Below are 27,472 nucleotides of genomic sequence, written 5' to 3'. Positions count from 1 at the left end.
TGCATTGCCTTTGTGTGCTATGGACATTATCAAGAAATGAAAGTGAAACAACTGTGTGGGATTGTGTGTAAAAACAAAATGTATGACTGCAGCAAATACATAACAAAGGTCACTCGCAGTTGTTTTGAATGTGAAGTCATTATTTTGACGGCGACTCACAAAGTTGCTGACACATATGTCAGACTGAACCAATCGTTGCGAGGACGACAAGATGGTGGGACAACCGAGTGGCTCCTTCGTGTCAGTTGTCGTGACAACTTTGCACTTTCTGCCCCTGATGTCAGGTGCGTGGTGGCGGACAGGTGGCACCAAAGTTGGTGCGGTTACAGTTTTGCCCCAGACACTCTTCTGTAGTACACAAATTTTTCATTAAGTAGGAGAGAATCTGCTAAACTGTTAAGCCGTTTCAGATGGTGCAGCATTCAATGGGTGCAGTCGGGTGCTGTTTAGGTGGCAGACCACTGGAGGAGCTAGCTGATGAGATTTGGGGTTCATATTTTCAGGCTAGGTGATTTTCATTTTAGCATGAGTAATTTATTATTGATAGGCTAGAGGATCTGCCCTGTTTATTTTATGTAGAGATGAAAAGGGAACCAATTTGGTAAGGTCCAACTGAAAAGAGATACAAGGATCATCAGTGACAAATGCAGAGTGTATGTTTAAACATGCAAGGCAATATACGGGAGATATTGAGTATATTATGCTACAATCCCCCCCCCCCCCCCCAACAAATGTCAGCATTGAAAACATGAGGATGGGATGTACACCCGTACTGTATGCTGGAAGATGCTCCCTCTCTCCCTATCCATCTCTTTCTGTGCCATCTTGAGTATGGGTTACACCGGTATCTGGTACACTAGCTTGTCTTCCGACTGTTGTAGGTCAGCTGTAACAAGCATCCCCCTCTGGCATTGAATCCCCTAAGTCAGCCTTGTATAGCCTACCTTCCAGTCATTCCTTTGATTTGGGGAAAGTCAGTTTTGGGAAGATGAGAGGCTGAATATGGTTTGTGGAAAGGAGATGGAAAGGGAGAAGCTGTTTCCAACTTCTTGTGATTGCAATGAATACTCATAGGTAATGTTTTTGTAACTATTGTAACCTTGTTTGATTTTTAAATGCATGTTTGCGCCCTATCTAATTTTGGAATGTTACTACAGCGAACAGTATTAATGCAAGTTAACTGAGAGATGTACCAATGTGAATTATTTTACAGCTACAACAGCTACTATACAGACATGCATTGCGAGTATGTTACTTTTCCGAAATGAGAGAAGGTGCATGAAGAATATAATAATCATTCTTGCATAAAAAAAAGAAATGAATCACTACTTTTGCTTTGGAGGGTGTGGAAAAGACTTGAAATAAAGTCAGCATGTAGGCTGTACTCCAAGAGCAAGTTTGATTATTATTGGATAGACAATCAAGCAAGGCTTTTAATACAGAATAAATTCTTGCTGCTCTAGGAGAAATATGAAGAAGCTTCTCTCCAGAGATAGACGTTACAGATAGGGGAGAGAAAGAGAAGGAGAGGGAGTAAGAAGCAAAAGTGAGAGAGGACTGCTCAGGGAGTCAAGAGCGCTAAAGTTTCCCCCTAATGATAGCCCCACTCTCTGCCAGCGTAATTTAAAGATGGCTGGCGGTGCAATAAAAATGCTGTCCATGCCCTCGCCGACTACATGGTAGAAACATCACCCCACGTTCTCCTTTGCCTGACTGTGCAGGCCGACTCTCCGAACGCCTTGCCATTCCATTTGATTCTCGCGTGCAGCAAGTAATTCTGCACAGAAAACAGGTTCTTCCTATTAAACACTTTGGAGGCGTTTTTTTTTTTTTTTTTTTTTTACATCAGAGGCATTAACGTAAGGGTGGTGATAAGATGTTGTGTGACAGGGATTGAATATATTGCCTCGGAGTTCTCTTGTTTTCGACTCGATTGGAAAAATTCAGGATGATGTGAAAGTGATAGAGATATTGTCGGACTAATGATAATTATCTCCTTGAATCAAAAGATAATAAAACTGAGTGATAGGTGTAGGTCAGTGTGTATTTTGTAGTAGTTGTTCTGTCTGAATTGTGCCAGGAAATAAGATTGCCATCTATTAAACAGCGCATTAAATGTTTTGATCAAATCATATCAGTTCAGAATTATTTGGGGATCGGGCAAAAGTTTACCATGACTAGTGCATTGTTTTCATCAATACGATTACAATTCTCATCATTTTAGTCTTTTCTCTTAAAGGCCAATTCTGTGAGCAAGAACTTCTGGAAAAAGAATAATATCTGGGGCAAATATTCCCCCTCCAAACTGTTACTGTTGTAAAGATTCCTGGATAAGTTCTTGGTCCCATTTATTTAAAAACCTGATGAATATATTTCTTAATCCATTGAGGATGGGCTGATTTTGCTACAACACGCATTTACCACAGACACCTGCCCGAGTATACTCGGGGACTTGTCTTTAATGGGTTAACCATGTTTATATCAAATTGTGGGACTGAAATATTTCATTCATTGATGGGCATTACGCATGATATTAGCGCACTTTTGCTTATTACCGGTACATGATGTCATATTTCACTTTGTAGTAACAGATTTTCGTAGGAGAGAAAGTTTTTATAGACCCACATTTTGAAGGACACAATTTGAAACCAAGGGGGGGGGGGGGGGGGGGGGGGAGTTGATTCTTCAGTGAAAGTGAACTGCCATCGGCTTCCACTGTGTCATGTTTCTGTGGAGCTTGCAAATTGGTAGGACACTAATTTGTAAAGTGGAGACAGTTTCCCTTTTCTCCCTCTCTCAGGGGACAGTTGTCCACATTCAGTGAAAAGCGTCTTTATTCAGACAACGACAAGAAAAGCGAGGGGTTGAAAATGACATATATGTCTCCAGTAATCTTTGTCCAATATCGCTCTCATGGGCTGACTGGAGATAAGGCAGAATTGGAGAGAGATGGTTCCATGTGGTGTTGTTGGTTTGTTTTGGTTTTGCCTTTTCATCTAATGGATACTTCAGAAACATGAGAAAAAGGAAATAGGAAGGACCTGATGGCCATAAATACACATAAACCTTGACACTACAAGGCCCCAGTATCATGTTTTATGAAGATTAGACTCTACTCCTCTTTCCGCATTGAGCCAGTAGGCACCCAATAAAATCCACCTGACAGTGAAAATCCTTGAGGACTTAACTCATGTAATATTCTTCTTTGTGCTTTTAAGTTTTTAATTAAAAAAGAAACCCTGCTCCATGCAACCATGCAACCTTGGGTTGCTCACAGCGATGATTTGCAGTGTTGGTCAGGAATGAGGAGGACTCCCTTGTGAGTCATGTTCAGACCCAAGGACGGACTGTTCTCTTTCTTTCAGGAGCGCTCTCTCTCTCTTTCTCCCCCCCCCCCCCCCCTCTCTCTCTCTCTGTAATGTGGTGACAAGAATTAAGAGGTCTTGTTTGGTATGACTTTAGGGCAAGTCAAGGCCACTTATTTGGTTCTTTTTATGCCTTCCGCACCTCCTCCCCTACCCCCCCCCCACATTTTTTTTTCTTTATGATCCATCTGTCTCTCTGTTTGTCCAGATATCAGAAACACTGTCAAAGAAAAATGATTTCTTTGTGAGGTGTAGATGAGCTGAATAGGTATTGCCAAAATGTAAGAGGTCATTTGAATTTGGGCCAAAAATCTCATATTCTTGGACATAACATCAGCAAGAAATGTATAGTGGTATTAAGATTTGGTTCAAGGAAAGAAATAAAGAGGAAATTGAATTGTTTTACTATACATTGTGATATTGAGGGGCAAAAAGTGAAAGAGCAAAGTCCAAGATCCCTTCAGTTTGGCAAAGGATGCCATTTTCTGACTATGACATCAACTATGATGATCAACACTGGACTGCGATTGACCAACAAAAATAGTTATGAATTAGGGGATTTAATCTCTTTCATCTAACCATAGATCAAGATTAGCAACACCATTGCAATCCAAACAAAAAGCTGTGTTTGTGAGTTGGATATAATGATAACTTGATATGATGAAAGCAGTTGGTATCTCTCAGAATCGAAATGAATCAAATGAATCGAAATTGTTCTGAATAAAGTAAGAAGTTGTAAAGAATTAATCATTTTGATATGATAGTGATGTCCAGAGAATGTAAAAAATGAATGTAATTCCTTTTTCTTCTTTTACTTCTTCTCTATTATCATCACAAAAAAGGGATGTTACCTTGCAATCCAAAAGACATGATAATACAAAATCTTCTCCACTTGTGGCAAAGAATATCAGATAAGATATGTAATTGCAAAATATCAGTCGAAGATGTGGGTATAGGCTTTAAAAGCAGTGACATTAGTGCCTCGCCTAATTTACATATAATATGGTGGTTGAGAACCAATCAGGCTGCTTAAACTTTTAAAATCCCTGAACTCCCTTGTTTTAAGTCCAATTTCAATGAAACTTTTTGCTATTACGTTTGTTTGACTCTGCTTTACTTACCAAAAGTAACTTGAACATTATACAGTGGCATTTCACTTTAAGTCCTGCCCTGTGGTTGAAACATGGATATCTCATTTGGGTCCTTACGTGGCAGACCAGACGGGACTGACTGCCTGGATTCGTGGGGAAAGGTTAACTTAATTACCTGACTTGGCCCTGCAGACCTTCTCGGCCCTGCCGCTCCTTGTGGAAAGTGCACCTGCAGAACGATATTTTCTGACACCAATTTCAGGCCCAAAATAGGTGCTCTGATTATTCTGCCAATATTAGCCCTAGCCAGTGACATGCGATTAAAAAAGAATTTTTCAAGAATCAGGATTCTAGAATATTTCTATTGTCAGATTACAAATCACAGAAAAATTTTCCTCCACTGGCATACATAATGGAAATGATAAAAAAAAAACAGCAGTAACAGACTGTTAGGAATGAAAATACATATACTTATATTAATTCATACTATAACAATGCATTCAAAAAATATATATTCATTAAATCCTTGTTTTCCTTCCCCTCCCTGTCACCCCGCTCCCTCCATTCCATCCATCAGATAGTGTAATAGGCAAGAAAATAAACAGAAGTACTCAGTATGTAGGAACAGAGGAAGGGAAATCAGTGAGACCTTAATACTGTGAGTGGGTTGTCTCCTAGAGGGGGTTCAAAAACCTGCTTGAAAAAGTGGTCTCTTGTCTGTTTGAACTGTGTGAGCTGATTTTACCCAAAGCAGGCCCTAGTATGCTCTCGCAGGCCCTGCAGGTTCCTTTCCAATGGTAACTGAGTTCCCCTCAGTCTTTTGAAATCATATTTTACATAACCACAAATGTGATTGAGCTAAAAAATGTGCAAGTTGTGCAGCGTTTGTCATTTGTCAGCGGTGGTTGGTCATGATGGCTGGGCTGTTTACGTGAGCTGACGATATCTTCAGTGTAACTTCTGGGATGACAAAAAAGCGGCTTCTTGAACCCATCCCGTTAATACTGCAGCCAAGGCTCTTCGAGGCTGCCATAGCAGGCTCTGAAACCACCCCATGGAAGTGGTTTCAGAACCTGACCTGACTGGACCTCCTTTTCTGAATTCTGTCTGTTTATACTGAGCTGAAAGGCTGCATGAGGCTGCTGTAGGAGGCTTCAGAACCCCCCTTTTTTGGTTAGTATGAATGGGGTATCAGAAAGAGAAGGCAGAGGAAGAGATGAAGGCAGAAAGAGGGATAGCTGACTGTGAGAAAGGGAGATACATAAAAACAAACTATAAAGGGTCACTAACCAGCCACCAAAGTGTATGGAAGCAGGCAGAAAATATGCCTAGTGAGCAAAGGAGCAGGGATATTTTGGTTACAAGGCTTGAGTCAGCTGTTTGGGTATAGTTCTGGAGGCAAAAGAAATAGTGAAACATTCACCTAATGTGTTCACGGCTGTAATCAGGGACTTGTTACAGTTAAGAGACTATTATCGTTACTTCTGAACATTTTCATCACAGTTACATGTAGCAAATTAACTACTAGCCATCAAAACCAGTCATAACAGAATGGTAACAAAATTGAAATAAGGTGGTTCTTTATGGTGAATGTTAGACTGTGTTTGAAATTAATAGCTGTTACCAGGTATGAAGTAGATAATGCATACGACTTTTTCCAGCAATTACAGATATTCATGTTAGGACTGTACTATATCACAAGTTTGTATGAAATCACTTCTCTTTATTTAGGCCTAACAACTTTGTATGAAATCATTTCCATTTATTATGTGTAAGAAACAACAGTTTGTTTTGATGAAGACATATCAATTCTGGATATGGTGAGGAGATGAAGCCCTGTTTGCCCCCATACATGAGGAAGAGGATGACGAAACAAGAACACCTCGTGTGGAATGCAAAGGTCACAGCGATTTGGTGACATCATCGCCCAGGGATCACTTCAGCCGCTAAGTGCTCTCTTCAGTTGTCATTTGTAATCCACATGACATGGAAACATAAACTGAAGTGAGCGCTTCGTTCATCACCTCCCATCTTCATGGGCTGGACATCCCATAACAGAGTCTCCCTGTCTGCCTGGCTTCTGGGAGGCGCATGACCCCTGACCCCAGCTGGGCAATTAAAATTCAGTAATGGCTGACCGGTTATTATGACAGTTGCGGCCAAACAACATGGGACAGTTGCAAACATCCAAAGAAACTCTGGAGGATAAAGCTTGTTTTAGAGCATGGAATGTAGAGAATGCAGAATGTCAACACATTAAGATAGGGCTTTTGGACAGATGAGAGCTGCTACTAGTGGCATGTTGTGACTTCTGTAAAGGTTTTTTTTTTTTTTGAACAACTGAAACTTTGCATTTTCTGTGCTTATGATGGGCAGCCCCCATTAAAGCTTTACGACAGGCGAGATCTATTTCTACTGTCCAGTGTATGCCATATATGATACCAATCGTCCCTTACCCCACAAACAACTTAAAATGATAAGGTGTATTCATGTATTTCAGATAATGATGATAATAGCAATAACAACATAATGATTATAATAGTAACTAGTTTATTGTCATTATCATTATTGTGAGACTATGCCAAAGATATGATCTTGCTCCCAAACTGCTGTGTGAACTCCCCTAAAGATGACTGTCTCTCCCTGTCTGGAAGGAGGTAGCTGTTTCTCGGAATACCACCCACCTTTTTCAGCGGTCCTTTCCCCTGGCGATAGCACTTCATCACATCCTTCTTACCCTTCCACGTTATATATATATCTCTCCCTCTCTTTCTCCTTCTCACTCTCCACTTTTTCATCCCTCTACTTGCTTTGCTTATAATTATTAGTTTTTGTTTTGTTTAGTTTTTTTTTTTTCCGGGACCTGCATTATTGTCAAGCATATCAGAAGATTTTGCAGCGCAGAAGAATAGCTATGTACATAAGTTTTTCCACTTTATGAATTGATGTCATGAATTGATATCATAAATGTTATCTTATTTTACGTATACTGCATAGATATTGTGTGAAAGCCTAACAGCTGGGGTGAAGGTCATTCAGAATGAAAGGCTTCCAAAGCTCTTTCCTTTCAGGAATTTTTCCTTTAAATATTATTGATTGCTCCAACAAAACATATACTCTACCATATATTTATCCCATCTGTTTTAAAAAAGTCTTTTTTTAATAGTCACTTGCTTATATGATGGTAGCCACTATCAGAGGTCACTTAAAACCAGAAATGTTTACATGCATTTTCTTTTTGATTTTGTGAATTTTGTGAAAGTGAAAGACTGGTCACATGATTGCTTTTGGCCAATGATTTGAATCGGACCCAGATCCCCATTTTATAACATATTTTATGTGATAGTTAGGAGAGGGCTAACCATAACTGGGAAAGAAAAAAAAAACTAAAACATGACAGTATTTGCTCTATGTAAACAACATTAATCAGTATCCATTACACGAAAGGAAATTTGGCTCGATTACAACGATTTAGAGGAGCGAAACAAACCAGGGCCCAGCCATGGGAAGTGAGTGCCTCCTCTGTGCCAATGAGCCGCTGCATCCTGCATATAGGCAAGACGCGTGAGCTTACACTATACGTTAGCAGAAACACGTGCGCAAGCATGCCGTTTCCCATACGGCACACATTGCACATATGCAGCGTGGCTGTGCAGACGATGACGTACAATGGACATGGGCAGGAGACAGCTCAGGCCTACTTCAGGGCATGCAACAACAGAGATGCCAACTGTTACTTTTTTTTTAGTTTTTTGTTGTGTTTGTTTGTTTATTTGCTTGTTTTTTGCTCACAAATACTGCAGATTTCATGGAAAAATACTCTTTCCCAGAATGTATTACTGAACATGTCCATGGCAAGAAAAATGAAAATATTGTTTTTCCAACAAAATTTTTAGTCCTCAGAATACTGCAGTGCTGTTGACAACATCAGAGACTCCAACTCTCCTGTTTTCGACGGGAGATCTCCCGCCAAAAGCCCATTTTTGCACAATCTCCCGTTCTCCCGTTTGAGATTTGATTTCTCCCGCCCTGGCTCTCTGTGTCTCCGGTGGAAAGGATTTCTTACTCATTTCTATCATATGTTGAAAAAATAAGCCTTAGATAGCACCAGAGAACATCTAGAATCCTAGGAATTTCGCGCTTCTCACACATCAACTTGGAGTCTCCCGTTTGCTAGGGGTTTCGGGTGGGAGAATCTCTAGATCAGAAGGTGCTTGGGGTTGGAGTCTCTGCAACATTGGCATTCATGTGATAGTATGTGTCTTTGTGTCTTTAAGATCTGATTGTCAGGAATAGGGTCATTTCAAGATCCCCCATAGTTGCTTCTGAAATAAAAGTTCACGAATTCCTTGTTTTAAATAGAGTAATACAACATGAACACGCAGTACATGTACTATCATCTTGATTTTCAAAAGAATGAATGATTTCACAAAAGAAAGATATTTAGTCACAATGGTAAATGGAAATGACATAAGGGAATGATCTCATCCCTTTACCAGTTTCCCACATTGGGTTGCCACATCCATTGTTACCAAATTTCCTGTTAATAAAATCCCTTCATGGAAGTCATTCGATGAAATCATTCTAGAGTTTGTGACACTGGTAACTTTTCAACAGGATTGTTGATATGGTCACTCTATCAGAGACAAAAAATAATTAATTTGATGGCGTTTTCATATTCAAAATAGTGGGAAAGTTGTATAAGTGGATGATGTTATCATTTCATTTGATTTGCATGATAATAATGACCAGTGGCGCTGTTTCATTGTTACATGTGAAACTTTAAAGGACAAGTTCACCTTCATATACATGTGGATTGAGTGAATGCAACAATATTAGCAGAACACATCAGTGAAAATTTTGGGAAAATCGGACAATCCGATGATGGATGAGAAGACTGCTACAGTGTATGATGTCACATGCGTACAACGATATGAGGAAAATGAAAAGAGAATTTCACAAAAACTTCACTTTTCGAATAAAGTGCACATTTCTTCGACTTGTTACTGACATATGTTACAGGTAATATTATTCCCATTGCCTTGTGAAAGAGAGAAGACGAGTATTCTTTTGCTAAGTGAGAAAAGTGAAAATATGTTGATTTTTCTTTATTCTTTCTTTATATTGTTGTACACATGTGACATCATAAGCTATAGTAGTCTTCTCATCCAGCCTTGACTGAGCAGAAACTTCAAGAATTCATAACTTATGAACGGATTGTCCGATTTTCCTCAAACTCTCACTGATGTGTTCTACTAATATTGCTGCATTCACTCAACCCACATGTCTATGAAGGTGAACTTGTCCTTTAACTGTTCTACAACTTGTTCTGTATCCAGTCTAGTGAGATTTTTTGTTTTTGATGCAGCTTAATTCAGTTTAACTTTGTGACAGTTTTAAGCAGAATGAATAAATTTGCAAAACTATTACATCATGTGATCAATGTAATTTAAGGAATTTAGATTGATTTTCATGAATATCATTCTTCAGGTTATCGCAATGACAGTATTGTAATCTGGAGAAAATGTTTGACTTTACTCTTGATATCAAAGTCAGCTGGAACATGGAACAGGTTGTGTACATCCCGTTTTCAAATATAGGTTCTGCCTCATTCGGGTGTATCTGTCCTTTAAGTTTGATTGTGGGAGATAGGGCTTGTTAAAAGAAATCCTTGTAATAGTTGCTTATGCCTCTCAATTAAATGCAGTATTCTGAAATGTATAGAAAAAAAAATGAAAAGAGGAGAAAAAAAAGAAAGAAAAACAGCCATGAAGAGCCAAAGAGTAATTATATTATGGCAGATTTAGTTTGAGAGGTCTGCTGGTAATTTGAAGATTCGGGTTGGCCACGAACAACACTTCCTGCAGTAACTGATTTATCACTCATTGAATCCAGCATGGGGTAATGTGCCAATTTCCCGTCAAAAAGATTAAAGTCCCTATATGGTCTTCAACACAGGTGGTTGAATGAAAAAAAAAAATATGCATCCCTGCTGTCTTTCAGCATATTTTCTCATCATCTAAAGCACACTTTCCCCTAAATGCTTCTCTCAAAAGACAGATAATGCTGACAAACACTGCATTTCAGCACCATACTTGAACTTGGCTTTTAACCCATTGAGGACCATGCCCTAATATACTACGGCAGGTGTCTATGGGAAATGCTCGTCATAGTAAAATGAGCTTGTCCTCAACAGGTTGATAAACAAGAGCAAAACCATGTGAACCAAATGGTAAAGGATTTGGACATCAAAATTAGAACCTGAAATTTGAAGAAAAAAAATGTTAGGGAATGCTAAAAGTTTTCCATGTCGACATGAGTCAGTGATTTTAGTGGCAACCACACTAACTTCATTAAATTTTCTTTTTGACATGAAATTACTAAGACTAAAGAATAAGATGTATCCTGGATGTTCTCCCAAGTTAATAGCATGGGAATTGGAACAGTTCAGACCGGCATCCGTTCCACTGTACCACAGTTTCTCACTAAGACTAATCATGTTCATTTGTGTCTACCTTTTTTGGGATGTTAATAAGGACACTTGGAATATACCAACCTATCATTTGTAGCTTTCTATGTGCATGTACTGTAGATGAATGAAACTAAACATCAGTTTTCTTATATATTTTTTTCTCCCCTCCTTGTGTGCCCAGGCAAAGGAGCTGAAGAAGAAACTGGACCTGCTGACCAAGGGAGAAGGCAGCCCGACCAGCCAGGAACAGAAGCAGGCGACCAACAAGCGCATCATCGCTCTGGAGGGACTGTGTCGGGAGAAGGAAGACATCATCCAGCACCTGGAGCAGCAGCTACGGGAACAGGTGAGGAGAGAGATGCGGGCCAACTAGGCAACAGAGGGGAGGTGATGGTGGATGGTAGTGTCAGCTTTGGTGGTGTTGGAGTCTACGATCGGCAACCACGTGCAAGGGGTCAGGTGGTCAGCCAGCAAAATGGAAGTGGCAGGAGAATTCAGCTTATTTTACTGCCGTTATGACAGCGTTTGTACCATGTTGTGTCAAAGTATAAAGCGACATTTGCATAATATCTTTGTAACTCTTAGAGGAAGAAAGCTACTGCTTCCAAGCCTTGAAAGTGCACAGATCAGATACAGAAAAGAAAAAAAAAATGAACAAATTCTGATGATGCTTGTATGATGAGTTCATGCGATTTGACAGAAATGAGAACAGTCATCAATCTGTGGCAAAATATTTGCGAGATACAGAAGAACATCCAAACCTTGTCCCAAGTTTAATTCTGAGTAAGCCTCGAGGGTAATGTGCACAATCTATTTCATACAAAACTTCCTCTACGTGTATTTTTAGCTGGCGAGAATTGGCACCTGCAGGTTTGGTCTCGTTTTACCTGCCAACTAATGAGGTCTAGACTGCCAAACATGCCCTCTTGTTGGCTCTGGCTACCCCCATGTTTTTTCAGCATAAGTAGTTTTTATTGATGGCACGCGTGTACACATTTCATTAAATTTGTTCGTCTTGTTACCCCTGAAGGCATCAGCTACAGCGGCAGGGTTTCAAGTGTGTTTTCTTCTTTTTTTTTTTTAGCTCTCAAACACAAGAGTGATGTTAGTGATCTGCTTTGATGAAGTGGATGCGGGTGGGCAGGAGGAACAGTGATGCGATCCTTCCAGGGGAGATGGAGTAAATTACTGGTAGCATGGGTCAATAAACAGAAGACCAGCTTTTGATTTTAAGGGCTAGGAGAAGGGGATGGGTGGAGGACTTGAGTGTAAGACAAAGTGAGAAAGTTACAGGAGTTTGCAAGTATATGAGAAAAGGCCAGGCTGAGAGAAAAGGTGAAGAGTTTCAGTGTTTCCCCCTCTTACAATACTATGATGCTTTTTCCCCGCTATCGTTCATCCATTCCTCCCCTCCTCCTCCTCCTCCTCCTCCTCCTCCTCCTCCTCCTCCCCCTCCCCCTCCCCCTGGTCCCATCGGTGACTCTCTCCTCACATTATGGAGTAGGGAAGGGCGTCACTCATCCCAGTGCAGTGAATCTGGACAGCTCTGGTGAGCCAGGAGGATGTTTGATCGAACAATGCTGTCTCCGGCTGTGTGCGGAGTGATTGCACTTTAAATTCATGGCCTTCCATTATAGATGTGACGAGAGAGAGGACAGCATTAAGGTCAGAACTTCTAGAAGATGCTACCTACTCTCAGCCCTAACCCTTTCTTCTCTCCCCCCCCCCCAACTCCTTCCCCCTCCCTCTTCCTTTATGACTCTGCCTTTTGTCATTCTGTCTCTTTGGGGTAGAGGCATGCAATCGCCATTAATGTCAATCATGTCAGTTGGCTATTGCATCCTTTCCATCTCAACTACCCCCCCCCCCCTTTATGGGACGGAGGGGGGGGGGGGGTAGTTGCAGACAAGAATGGTCTTCTACATTTCCAAACTCTTTGGGACAGTTTATGAACTGAATGTGTGTATAGAAGACATGATTCATATAACTGTACGAACTCCTGTACACCATGTCCATTGTAGGAGGGTAAGCATTGTCTGACATTTCATATTAATAAGGTGCTAGATGCATGGAAAGTGGAAAGAATGAATTAGAAGTGAAGCCGGTCCTCCCGTCCAGTATTTCCAAACTCTGTGGTTCATGGCGTGCTGCACTGGGACTCATTAGTCTGATTCATAGTGATTACCATGTTGAGGGCAACCATGAATCATACACTCTCGCTGTCAAGCATCGGCGCGGTGTTTATACGGCATGCTTGTAACTATTCCTGGACGAACCCGAATGTGAGCTATAACACAACAGGTGTGCTACTCAATGTGCTGATGATCTTCCTCCCCAATCATGATTAAGCTTGGGGGAAAGAGGAGAAGGAAGGCCCATGATTTAACAGCGCTAGCGCATGGCTGACAGGGATATGTTCTGAGACTGGGAAGTGTCAACTTTTGATTTTTTGTCCGTGTGTATGACAGAGCTCTCATGAAGGCCAACTTGTTCCCTATTTTTAGCTGGGTCAAGGAGGTGTCGGGATGCGGTAATGTTGAGCTGAAAATGTCCACCATGTTCTACCTCTGCATAAAATTTGTCCAGACATTCATAGTTGAAGTTGGAGAAGATGCACAACATTTTTTTTTCCTCCTCTGAAATGAAAAATGAAATAACATGAGATGCAATGTGAATTTGCTAAAAATGTCTACCTTTGTTCTGTGCTTTTAAGTTGCATTTCATAAAAGAAATTTTATAATCTTAAGTTAGATATTGTAATCAATATAAGAAAAAAAAAAACTCTCCAAAAGCTGAAAACCAAACTGACAAACTTCATAGTAGTCTTTACACATGTTAAATTCAGTTACATACATGTTTATGATTCTCATGCCATCATAAGATAATGTAGCAGTATACATCCATGCCACATGATTGTACTTGTCACTATCAGCTATTGCCCCCTTTCCCACCCCCTTTTTAAGTAAGTGGGCACATTGTTTGATAATTACTAGGAAACTACTCTTTAATGTCTTTGTCCCAAATATCAGCGTACCTTTATACATCAGTGCAATTCTAGGTAAAACTGCACCATGATGTCAGTTCTTGGAAGGATTAAGGGAGGAAGCATGCTCTGTTTCAGGTACAGAGCCAACATCTGTGTATTCCAGATAATATGTTAACGCCAGCAATGTGGTGTGGCAGATCTATATTATTATCTGCAACATCCAGCCAGGGAGGGCTCACTTGCATTCATCTTTGGATGGAGCTGGCATGCCACTTGACTCCATCACCTATTTAATCAACCAATCACAATGATGGAGCTTCCAGATCGAACTTTTGCCACTCGTAAACACGTCAGTCCAGAATGATGAAAGGGAAAGAAGAGGAACAGATATTCCTGGCAATGCCATCACTTGACTTCCACGCACATACGTACTGCTCTGTTTGGAATTTCCTCCATTTGCATGAACGTGTTTGTATGTGTGTGTGTGTGTGTGTGTGTGTGTGTGTCTGTGTGTTTGTGGGTCCGTGAGTGTATCTCCCCTCGCCCCCCTCCCCCATGCTTTTTTTTTTCCCCTTTACCCGACAGTAACATCCTGTTGTACAGAATGTTTTCCCATCAGTGGAGGAGTTGTCGTGGAGATAGATGGCGATGTAGCGATGGAGATGTGGAGGTGATTGAAAGATGGGTGGTAATGGAAGAGAGCACTAGCTACCAGGAGATCTGGACAAGTGCACTTCCCCCTTGTCTCGCAGAGCATCTCCGGCTCTTTAAATTGGCAATAAATTTTTACTACTGATTTGCGAGGGAGCCTCCATGCTCTGCCGCATCGGTGCTGAGAATGAAATTGGAATGCGGCCTGACGTTTGCCTTCCTCCATTCCAGCAGCATTCCGCTGTAGCTAGCTGGGATGACACATTTTGTGGACCGCAGGGTTTCCTCAAATGTCTTTAGCACAATTATAGCTCTCAGCTCACTGCAAAAATAATGCTAGGGCTTTCTGTCTCATGTTCTTCATATAGTGTTTTTGTTTGTTTTTATTTTTTTATTTTCATAGCAAGCAAACTAGATACATTACAGTGTTTGTGGTTTCTGGAGTTCGGGGCTAATGTCCAAAGCAGGTACATCTAATGGCTAAAAATTGAAATTTGATCAGCCCACCCTGTCAGAAAGGCCCCCACGAGGTAATAAGCACAAGAAAAAAAAAAGGGGGGGGGTTCTCTGTACACCTTAGTATGGAGGGAGAGAGAGAGAGAGAGAATCATACAGACAAGAGGAAGGATTTTGAGTTCAATGACACGTGAAATGAACCAGTTGTTGACGGCCAGCAACCGTGTGCAATTCAAATTCATGGTATCTCTCTTGAGAATGCCATCAGTAGATAATTATGATAGCAAATTTATTGTTGTTGTTTGAGTCATTGCATGTTCGTATCACTGTAATCTGATTAACAGTAAAATGTATGTGTGCTCTGAGAGGGTCTGAATATTTTCTTGTAGTCCATATATTGAACCTGTATCATAGCAACAGTTAGGATGCACTTAACTTCATCTTCTAAAGATGTGAAATTCTTGACATGGTATCAGTATGTGGCCTTAATGCTCTAGATTTTACTCATGGTTTGAGAAAGATTGGTGCATATATGAGCACAATAGTTTCTATTCAATAGAGCAAATTTTTCTTTGTTTTGATAAATGTGTACTCTGATTCATTCCAAAGGGGATGTTCCAGTTAAAATGTGAATTTCTATCTGCTATCGGAAGGGAATATTGCTTTGGGTTTCGAGATGTGATACATTAAATCTTGCCTACCTTGAATCCACAGAGACTAGGCAATATCCCTTGACTTATAAATGTGAATTTCAACTTGCACAATAAAATGAACAGATGTTATATGTTCATCTGGAAAACAATTTACCTCTGACTTGGCAAAGTTTCCAACTAGTGCAAAGTCAACAAGGGCAAGTTTGACAGTATGGATGAAAGTTTTTTGAGGAAAATGTGGATTTCCAGAATACCTTTTTGACCCTCATTGTATGTGATAATACTTAATCTCACTCTCATCTATAAATTCAAATTAACATATTTTTTGTGTAACATTTGGAGATATGGTTTGATAAAGAGTTCAACAAAAATAAAAAAAGAATGATCTGTTAACAGTTCTACAAGTTTGTATTTGTGAATTCCTGTAACTGCAAGCATGGACAGTTTGTGGAGAACTGTTGCACACAGTTTGAGTAGGACAATACCTTTCCATTTCATTCATCCAGTGATATAGAAAACTCATTGATCAGCAGTACCTCAGCTGAAAAGAATAGTTTACAAAAACGATCATCATATAAAGTACTCGATGCATTTTTAACAAAGGGCATGAACCCAGGGAGGTAAAAGAATATAGACAAAAATGAAAGAACAGCAATGATTTCAAGCTAGCTGTTATATCTGTGTGTGTTTGTAATTTAATTGCAGTACATCAGTAACAAAGTTGCAGTAAATGGGAGGATGTACAGTACAAATTGTCAAAGATACAGGCAATTTCCCTTTCTTTTGCACTCTGACTCTCAGAACAGTTTTTATATGGGTAACATTCTAAAGCCACATGAAGGGGAACACAGGGCTAAACAGTGGGCAAATAGCCAATATGAAGCCTTTCTAGGTCTCCTGGCTGTGAGATTTGGCACATGATAGACAATCTGCGGTTATTTGGGCGACTCGATGAATTAAAAAAAAAAAGGGGGCAGGATTTTGGGTATCTAACTCAGATTTGGTGTTCATCGTTTATCTTCATATCACATCAGTTTCATCATTGTGTCTGCCTTGTTTAGGTATGGGGGATTTTGATAGGGGTCAGGTTTATCTGATGACATTTGGGTGTATTCATGTGCCTTTCTAAAAAAAAAAATAACTGTATGATTAATGCAGTATGCATAGAAGTGTGTCCATTTCCACTAAAACTTTATGAGCCCACATTATACCCCAGCTATAACAACATGAGCAGTAATCTGACCGAACAAGAAGTCGGTAAGAGCACATGCAGTGCAGGGCTTAGTATGTTGTTATTACCTGCTCAATTGCTTGGCTTTCTTCCTGAATAAATGTGATCTTTCTGTCTATTCAAACAAGAACAATAATAACATACTGGACCTTTTTTGTTTGTTTAAATGTGTAATAAAGAAGATGTGAATGTTCTACATCTTCAGTCGGGTTGAAGTACAAGTGTATATATCTAGAAAATTAAGTTACTCACTTGAAGTGAAACTTTGCATTATACTTCTTATGCAGATGTATTTCCAGTTTTGAATATTGACCATAGATATCTACTTACATCTTGGAGAGACAACTGTCATGGAAAAACAAAACAAAACAGCAAATAAAAAGGAATTAAGGAACAGAATGAACAAAGACCCCACGTATAAGAGGCAAATATCCTTTATCATGCAAGCCTGACTGTTTTAATAGTACCATTGTCTGGAACTCATCTTGCACTGTAAATAGATGATGTCAGAGTAGTTGCAGTTTCATCTTTCCTCCCCCCATGAAATCTGACAACAGTGATTTATGCCTACAAGTGACCAGGGCTGTAATTGAGTTGGGATCTAATTAAGGTTTCAGACATTCTTTTTTTTTTTCAAACCATATGTCTGGTTGCTGAGGAATCACCAGTCGCTTTTCCATATTATATGTATTGTTGCTTCATCTTCAAAGATAGTAGCATCTCCGTGTTCTAAGACATTGTTTCACATGGATCAGTGGAATGTGATTCTCATGTACATCTGTGATTTGCAGATGAAAAGACATTTTTGGGGATTCAATTACTGTAAAAGTGGAAATTTTTTGCGCATTTCGCGCAACCAGAAACTAGCGCGAAAAATAAAAGCACGCGAATATTTTTGCTTGCCATGTGTTCCAGTAGCTGATGTCTTGATTCCACGTAGTTAAAAACACGCGAAACTCTTCTTACTCGGCCAAGCGCGAAAAAGTAGTCACGCGAAAGTATCTACTTTTACAGAACATAACATGCCATTTTACGCCCAGGTCCCCATTGCAGTACTTGATAGTCACTGAAGTTTTTTTTTTTTTTTTTTTTTTTTTTTTTTTTTTTTTTTTTTATGTGAGTACTAATTATTCTGTGTAAGATATCAACAAGTATCCACCAAATACAGAAAACTTTATTCCCCAGGAGAGCGTTTCTCATGTGTTATCGAATGTGACCGTGTTTATTCATTGTCATTTGATTATATACTGAAATATGATAAACTGTAGGTTGAAGACTGCCATTCGGCAAGAGTTTATCACAAGCATTTGTAAGGGATGCCTTTAATGGAGGCTTGCAAGATAAGCAGCAGCATCATCATTGTTGCCATGGCCTGATTAGCTTGACATCCTTTGGAAATATTAATGTCTGTCTTTGGGGAAATATGAAAAGTTCTTGCCTGCTGACTGGCCCATGAATGGAGAGTGCATTTTGTCTTCTTTTCCATCTCTCTCTTTTCTTTCTCTCTCTCTCTCTCTCTCTCTCTCTTCTCTCCCCCCCCCCCCCCCCACCTTCCATAATCATCATGCTTATTGCTATTTGGAATTAAAAATAAAGAAATATTAAATTCAGATGTTGACTATAAATTTCATACAGTTTGAAATGATTTCCATCAAAGATGAGAGAATTCTGAGGATTTTCAATATCATAAGAACCAAAGTCAGCATTATCTTATTTTGAAGTAAAATATGAAAGAAACAATTTTCACTACCTAGGAGTGTCTTATATTAACCTGTTTAAGACTAGTCCTGAGTATACTGTAAAACACAATATTTTTCGTGGCATGAAATTTTTGCATGTAATCAATAGTACCACAGTAGTTAGCCACATGATATGATTAAAAGTCCTTTGAATACATAACTTTAATGTTCTTTAATCACGTCTTGAAGTGGAAAGTCCTCTGAAAATGTGTGTGGGGGAGGAGCAGGATTGGTATTATGAGAATATCTGCAATGTTATCATTATTATAGTAGTTCATCCACATCAGCTTGTTTTGCTTTCATATCTGTATAAACTCAGCTGCCACAAGTCTTCATCCCAGTGCCAAGTCAATAAACTTTGGCTGGTAACAAAGAGGAGTTTCACACTTTCAAGAAAAGCGGTTTGTCTAGTCACACTTCTGAAAATGTGTTTTTAAATTGATGTGTTTGGAGTTTATGCTACCGTATGTTTAGATGCAGTAATGAGTCTCCACATCAACTGCTTACTGCCAACAACATTCTGCACAACAACTGTATCACACGTTTATGGACTGGCAATTCACACTGCAACTTGTCACAAACTTTAAGCAAAATTAAGCAGAATTACAAACAAAAAATAAAAAAGAAGGTCAAATAAACACTACCTCCTCTTTAAGGGTTTTAGTGCTCAAACCATTCAGATTGCAAACATCGACTCAGAATTTGGCAAAACTTGATTGAAATACATATCTGGACCATGATTGTCAAAACATGATTTCAGAAACGTGTTTGGAAAAAATATGATTTGACAAATTTGCTTCAAATTTGTGCTAAAAAAAAATCGCTCAATATGCATGAAAAGCATTTACAAATACACTTACAAATCAGGTTCTTTGCCAGTCTGAAAGTGCTCAATAAAAGCACATAATTTCCTGCTGTCTGATACCAGAGAATCCATATCCGTTCTTCTTTCTTTCTTTCTTTTACTGTTATGAACGAAACTGCACCCTTCTTTCCAGTGAGAAAGTTCTGTCATAAAAACTTGGGAATTTGGAGAAGGAAAATGAATTTGGGAGGGGATTGTGGCTGGTTATCTCTAGAAAAGACTGAAGGAAGAAATTGAGCATCTGAGACCCAAGTAGAGTATTTTATATTTTAGTTGCCACATGCTCTCTTCATGACTAACTTGACCATAGTACATCAGCAAACTTTGGGTTCTCATCTTTTTTTTTGTCTAGTATATTTATTTTCATTCTATTCAAAATGAATGCTCAGCCTGTCATCAATTTACGTGTTGAATATTTCATCAGCAGTGGAAATAGCACTGATTTTTTTGTTCCAGTTCAAAATAATTATGATCTTATGGAATAGATAAAGGAAGCCAGTTTAGATTACCCTTCTCATTTACAATTTCAACATCCCTTTTTTATCGGATGTCTTTTTGCAATGTCTCAAGACAGCTGGCTAGTGAAACATTAATCATGCTGCCATACACAGAGGAAGTGTGTGAAAGAGAGTCCCTATCATGTTGCTCAATGTTTTCATAGTTCTTTAGAGGTGCTTTTATTGACATCATGATACCATGGTCAGGCGCGCCGGAAGCAGTTTTGGATTGGGGGGGCAAATATTGGAGGGGGCTCACTATAGACCATACATATGTTACACAATATACACATATACACACACACACACACATCTATATATATATATATATATATATATATATATATATATATATATATAGATGTGTGTGTGTGTGTGTGTGTGTGTGTGTGTGTGTATGCATATAAAGTGGCGTACGATGGGTCGAAACATTGGGGTTGGGCACCTTGTGGAAAAGTAATTTTGACGGTGTGTATGCTTGTGCGTGTGTGCGTGCGCAATAATGGGACTACAATACATTACGGAATGTGATACATTCAACAACGCAGTCATTGAGGAACATTGTAAGTTTTCCTTACATGGATTATGGAATGACGGTGTGAAACCACAACTTATATACTGTCAGTAACATCAGGAGAATTGCATAACAGTAAAATGCGAGCGAGCGGAGCGAGAGAGCTTCAAAATTTTGACATTTTACAGTCCAAAAACTGCCGTTTGTTGCTATATCTTTCGCTTAGGAAATTAAGGGGGGTATCGGGCGCAACTGCTGGCAATTACTGGCGGCAACATTAGGAGAATGGCATAGCCATTCAATGCGAGCGAGCGAAGCGAGCGAGCTTGAAAATTTTGACATTCTACAGTCCCAAAACTGGCGTTTGTAGCTATAACTTTCACTTTAGAAATTAATGGGGGCGCATCGGGCGCAACTGCTGGCAATTACTGGCAGCAACATTAGGAGAATGGCATAACCATTCAATGCGAGCGAGCGAAGCGAGCGAGCTTGAAAATTTTGACATTCTACAGTCCCAAAACTGGCGTTTGTAGCTATATCTTTCGCTTTGGAAATTAATGGGGGCGCATCGGGCGCAACTGCCGGCAATTACTGGCAGCAACATTAGGAGAATGGCATAATGATTCAATGCGAGCAAGCCAAGCGAGCGAGCTTGAAAATTTTGACATTCTACAGTCCAAAAACTGCCGTTGTAGCTATGTTTTTCGCTTTGGAAATTAAGGGGGAGGCGCACCGGCCTCAACTGCTGGCAATTACTGGCTGCAACGTTAGGAAAATGGCATAACGAATAAATTTGACGATTAATTTTGACATTTTACAGTCCCCGAACTGCCGTTTGTAGCTATATTTGTTTTTTCGCTTTGGAAATTAAGGGGGGGGGGGCGGCCCAGGCGCAACTGCTGGCAATTACTGGCAGCAACATCAGGAGAATGGCATAGCGATTGAATGCGAGCGAGCGGAGCGAGCGAGCTTGGAAATTTTGACATTTTACAGTCCAAAAACTGCCGTTTGTAGCGATGTTTTTTCGCGTTTATTCATTTACATACATATCTTTCTTATTTTATCTATTTTTATTTATTTGTTTATTTATTCATTTTTTTTTGGAGGGGGGCTTTTTGGGGGGGCAAAAATGCGTTTTGCCCCCCCACTTTTTGGATTGGGGGGGCGGCCGCCCCCCCTGCCCCCCCACTTCCGGCGCCTATGACCATGGTAGATTGCAGAAGTTCATTGTGGACGTGCAGTTTTATTGTAACTAGAATTTCGTCAACTTTCACCGCTTCTACCACAATTACTGTATGTTTACTTCAACTCATGCTTGTTATTCTCCCATTGTACACATTATAAACCTTTATGTTAGTGATATTTTTCTCCCTGATGATCATTTGTAGATATACGTATATACTCTTTATTTTAAGCACAAACATCCAGTGGATCTTCAATTTCATAGAGTGATATTACGTTTTCTACAAATATAGATTAATGATGTCATTCTGTAACACCATTTCACTAGTGTCTAATCAACTAACTGTTTGTACTGAAGTCACTATGAAATCTGGAGTGCATATATTTAAATCTGGATATTTATTTTCGCCTCCTGGGCACAAATTTCTTGCCCCCCCCCCCCCAAAAAAAAAAAAGGTAAGTGATTAGACTCATTCATTATTCATCACCATGATATCACCTACTGTGAAAGAAAAAAAAAAGTTGCTCACAAACAAGTAGCATTGATCTCATGTTTATCTTATAGTTATGTGCTTGTTCCATACTGAATGCCTTTTGCATAGTTTGGTAAAGTGGCAGTGGGTTACTCTGATATATAGACCTGCATCAGTTAATAACTTTTCATGGAGGAAATTTTCTCTCTTAATAGTTGGTGTCTGGATCAAAGACTGTCGATAAAACAGGTGAATGAGTCCAGAGTCACTTACTGGCTGAGTTGGTCATGTCAGCAATACAGGGAGTTATGATGGTGCAGACTGATATGTATCTATAGTCATAACAAGTTTGTGTCAAGCTAACCCTAGCTATTCTCCAGTTATTTCTCTCGGGACGGAGTGGCAATCCTCATCCTGTCTCCCCCAAGAGAATAAAACCATCACCTCGGCTCTGGGTCTCCCCATCCCAGAGAAAGAGGGAGGGAGGGAGAGAGATGATGGTGTGTTTGATGTTTGGGCAGTAGCCAGTGGTGGTAATCATGTTGGAGGGAGACAATCTGATCTAGGGGAGACATGAGGGTTTATTATGTCCGTCCACTGGGTTATCCCCAGTTGGGTTGAGGGGAGCGATCCGATTGTTTAGGCTGGGCTGGAGAAATGACGGAGAGATGTGTTTCACGAGCCTGATAATGTCAATCATGGGAGCCATGAGTCATATCTGTCACAGAGGTGCGGGTATATTTCTCTTGAGGGGGGGGGGGGGGAGGTTGAGGTGGGGGTGGGGGTGATGGGGAAAGGCACACTATAGCAATTACATTTTTAGCCTATGGCACAATATGACTGATGTATAGGCCTCAGTATTTGAAACTGATTCCAGGTTGCCCTCGAGTGCAAGAGCTCATCAAATATTATGGATTTTTAAAGAATTACTGATGGATATTATCTGCCTGTCTGACAGGATGACATCAATCAATACAGTTTTGTGGGGGGTTTTTTTCATTGGAAGGTTTTTATCTACATTTTGAGATATGTTTTGACTTCAAAGTAGCAGACTCATCACAAGGTGCAATCACTATGGATTACAAGATTTATTTCATATTCGGAAGCATTATTTGTCAATTCTCAAGTCCTGTCAAGTCTGATGTGTGCCAACTCATGGCCTTATCGCAGACTGAATTCAGAGATTTGATTCACTTTAAAAATATCTCATTATTTGACCACTTCCAAATGACATTCAAATGGATTGTCAACCAAGAAATTGTCAGCGAGACAATTGTTAGTGAGTTATTCCTAATGTAAAGCAAGTTAAGTTAGAATTAAAGTAAATAATGCAAGAGTTCTATGGCACCATGGCACTATGGCACAAACTATGACACCTCTGTACTCCAACTCCAGAGAATTTAATTAATTGTTCTTTATGCTGAATAATTCACATCGCTTTAAAATCAGAATGATATTTCAACAGCAGTAGACTTGTCAGATTTTACTATCATACATTCCGCGTAAGCCATATCCGTGCACTGCTTGTGCCAATGATTATTCAATAATGACCACAGCAATGTGACAAGAAAAGACGTGGATGTGACTGATGCATTTTGGGAGCACACAGTTGTGAAAAAAAGAGGGATGCTGGAACGCATAGAGGAACGAGTACTGGTGAAGTGTAATGGGAGAGGACATGTGTTCTGCAGTGCACCATTACAGATTCTTTGCAGCATACAGTTATGAAGTGGCAAGTGCATTTCGACTTTAATAAGGTGTTTTTTTTTCTTCTCTGAAATCCATTCCTGTAAAAATCTCCCATCCAGATAGAATCAGGATTTTAAACATATACATATATGCAAATTTTAGTCTGGACGAGAAGTGATCAAGAGGCTACTGTGAAGGTTATTATTGCGCCACTGGTTTGCAGACTCGATGGAGATTAGGATATGGATGTGGACATGTTATCAGTGAAAGTGAATTAGCAAGATATTCTACACGTTCCAGTGACCTCTGCGAGGCATATTTATAATTAGCAGCATGACAACCAGTAGGCGTTAGATTGTTAGTTTCAGATTGTATATACTGAGACCACATTCAGTGTTAGTGCCAAAGGGATGACAACAAAAATTATGAGAGAGATATTGGTTGCTTTATGCGGGAGAGATTATTTGATAAACCTGTTTATCAATATATTCAAATTCAAAGGTATTAGTTTCCAGGGACCTTGTAAAGGCAAGCTGCAATGTACATGATATACCTATTCATATGTAATCCATTTTGCAAATCTTGGTGGCATGTAACAGCAATTGCTCTTTATCAGGTAACTGTACCATAGTGAGGAACAACCTTCATTGTTATAACATTCATGGACTATGTCTGTATCATATTGTTTTAAACCAATATATTCAGGGGTCATATTCAAACTGTCTTTTGCCTGTTGTGAAACAGTTACCCCTATTTCAAACACTATGTACTTCCAGGGCATGTATGCAGATGAGGCAACCATAAGAAAAGTGTGCATTATGGCAATTTTTCCTTTTTTTGTGTGTTTTCTAGACTCTTTCTCCCTCAAATTATGGCTTTCCCAAACACCTGTCACTGGCAAACTGAACAAAAAGAACATGAAGTAGTGAAGAGGACAAGTTACCCTTAGCAACCCTCCCAAACAGTTAGCACTTTCATGATCATCATCTCTGCATTATCATGATCTCAGGGCAACCCAACCTGGTCAATTGCTTTGAAAAGGATCTCCCTCTCAACATTTAAACACTATCTATTGGAGGTAGTTTCTGAGGCTGAGTGGTTCAGGATAGAGCTTATAATTGCTTGTAGACACTGTGTGCATGGGAAATTCACACGTAATGAAATTAAACTTGCACCCTGAATTGATATGAGGGGCCTGGATGTGTATATACAGCATGTACCGCTTTTCGGAAAGGCCCTCGAAACAGTTCAAAGAGACTTGTATCACGGGCTGTGCCTGGTAATTAGTGAGACATGAGATGAGTTCTGTGACCCTGTGGGAATCAAGGGCCAGAAAAGGATACCCCTGATATCATGGAAGTGATATACCTCTGACAATTTCCTTGTGTAGATTGATATCCCGCCCTTTTAGATCCACTGATATTTACTGATAACTCTTTGAAACTATGCCAAATTCACAGTTGTCTAGGGGTTACTGCCATTACAACTCGAGAGGTAATTGCCCGGAGAAGCTGTATACTAGAAGGAGGCAATTATAGATTTGGGAGGTAACTTGTCAGAGAAGAATATTGTCATCACAAGGTTCTATAAAATGTCTTAAAAGGGATTAGGCCACTTTCATAGGGCATTTGAATGTCATGCACAGTTCCCTAAAGTGACAAGTATCTGAACTGGCCAGAAATTAGTACAATCTAGCAGTAACTTATGTATGCTGCATGAAGTCCAGTGTCTTTGGATGAGAGAACTTCAATTACAACATGTAGTGGTTGTGGAAGTTGTTGTTTTGAATGTCGGCAGGATGAAGCGTGCATGCATGTACGTTATGTATGAAGTGTAATATGAGATGTAATTACAAGATGAGACTATTGCATCATCAAAGGGGAATGCCCTCGTGGTAATAATGCTGATCGAAGCAAATGACCCTGGAATATGATGTCATAGAACTCACACTGGTTGGAGTTATGTCTGACACATTTGCTCAGTGCATTGAATGTCATAGTTCCTGTGACCTTCAGGAACTTGGTTGTCAATCACACATATCATCAAGGAAATTAATACTTTGATCTCTATAACAGGATGTAAGTATCTATAGCAAAAACATGGTGGTCAACTTTCACAATGTCATGAATTCCATTTGACCAGCGATTCCACTTCTGAAACGAAGTGCATGTCATCATTCTTGGAAGCGAGCATTTGGTAGGCAAACACAGGATTACAAAGGCATGGGGATCATATTATGTCCCTGTATCCATTCACTGTGGTTAGAGAAGAATGGACTGAGCCAGCAAGCATGACTGAGTAATATGCTGGGGATTCCATGGGGCTGAGAAAGCAATTTAGCGTCGTAAATATTGACTGATCGTATTTGTCGGCAAAGTATGGACAGACTCACTGAAGCATGTTCATGATCATGTCCCTCCATTGACGAGTAACTGTCATCGTACATCACATCTGTTCACTCATCACTAGAGAGGAGTTAAAGGGGGGGGGGGAGGGGAGGGGAGGGGTATAGAGTGAGGGTGAGGAGGGAACCACCCCAAGTCTTGATGAGTCGGATGCCTGGCACGACTTTACCCATAATCATCGGCTTTGGGAGGATTTCCTCCTCGGACTTCAAAGTTATCAAATGTTGATGCAGCCAGCCGTAATTGGATTACACAAAATGTATATGATATCATCTTCCCAGCTCATAAGGGAAATTGTATCGAGTTGGGGAGCGTAAACTGAATGATCAAACCCGCATGGGTAGGAATCTGCCCCTCACAATGACTGCCTGACATGCAACTGGGTTCGTTGACTCACATTTCACAAACTCTGGCAATCAGAGCAAAGGAGGAATGCTAATCCCGATCACAGAGTGAAACTACCGAATATTAATTTGAGCTGGAATTGAAAGATGAGCCTCCCCCTTTATGACGGTCGACACAAAGTTTCATTAAAATGTGACAAGATTCTGCAAGAGACGAGGAGTCATTGCTATTAGAATGCTACAGTCAATTTAATGAGTAGTGAAATGAAAGTAAGGGATCAGCAGAGATTTTGCCAAAATTAACTTGATATTTGAGTAGGTAATAGTGACTTGAATTATAACGAGTTATAAATCCGACTTCGTTGGGAATCATCATAAAAGAGTTTTTGCTGTTGTCAGGACATCATCATCATTGTTATATCTCGGCCTTGTTTTAAAACCTGAAATGTCATGCCTTGCATAGTCTTGTGAAAGAAATACTTTCTTCATTATTCCATTGGAGGTATTATTGGGTAAGTGTTCTTCATACTCAGCATGCAACCAAGGGGAAGTCTTGGCTTTCATGATAAATGTTAAAACAAAATCATGTACTATTGAATGAAGAGTTCGTGCAAGAGAAATAAACATGGCAACAAGACTTTCACATGAATTAGACAACCATAAACTATATGTGTTAGACTTATAAATAATTATATATTTTTTCTTTTCATATAAGTAAAATGCAATTGTATTTGCTGATTTCATAAAAATTTTCACAAACCTGGTGCTTTAATTGCCACTTCCTGCACTGATACCAAACTCTCACTGTTTGGGGCCAGGTCTTCTGTCAAGCCTGTCTGTACCAGAAAATTTGGACAAA

At 39.7% G+C, this 27,472-nt stretch overlaps 1 protein-coding gene across 1 annotated transcript in view; it reads left to right on the top strand.

The window, feature by feature from the left end:
• The window catches only part of LOC140227212 (pleckstrin homology domain-containing family H member 2-like), a 110,211-nt gene that overhangs the window by 42,663 nt on the left and 40,076 nt on the right, over positions 1–27,472 (top strand). Inside the window, 1 exon segment of the mRNA XM_072307643.1 lies at positions 11,110–11,274. Within this exon segment, the coding sequence (XP_072163744.1) occupies positions 11,110–11,274 (165 nt within the window).

The sequence above is a fragment of the Diadema setosum genome, chromosome 1 (assembly GCF_964275005.1).
Source record: "Diadema setosum chromosome 1, eeDiaSeto1, whole genome shotgun sequence".
Lineage (NCBI taxonomy): Eukaryota > Metazoa > Echinodermata > Echinoidea > Diadematoida > Diadematidae > Diadema > Diadema setosum.
This window is presented reverse-complemented; position numbering and strand designations above follow the sequence as displayed.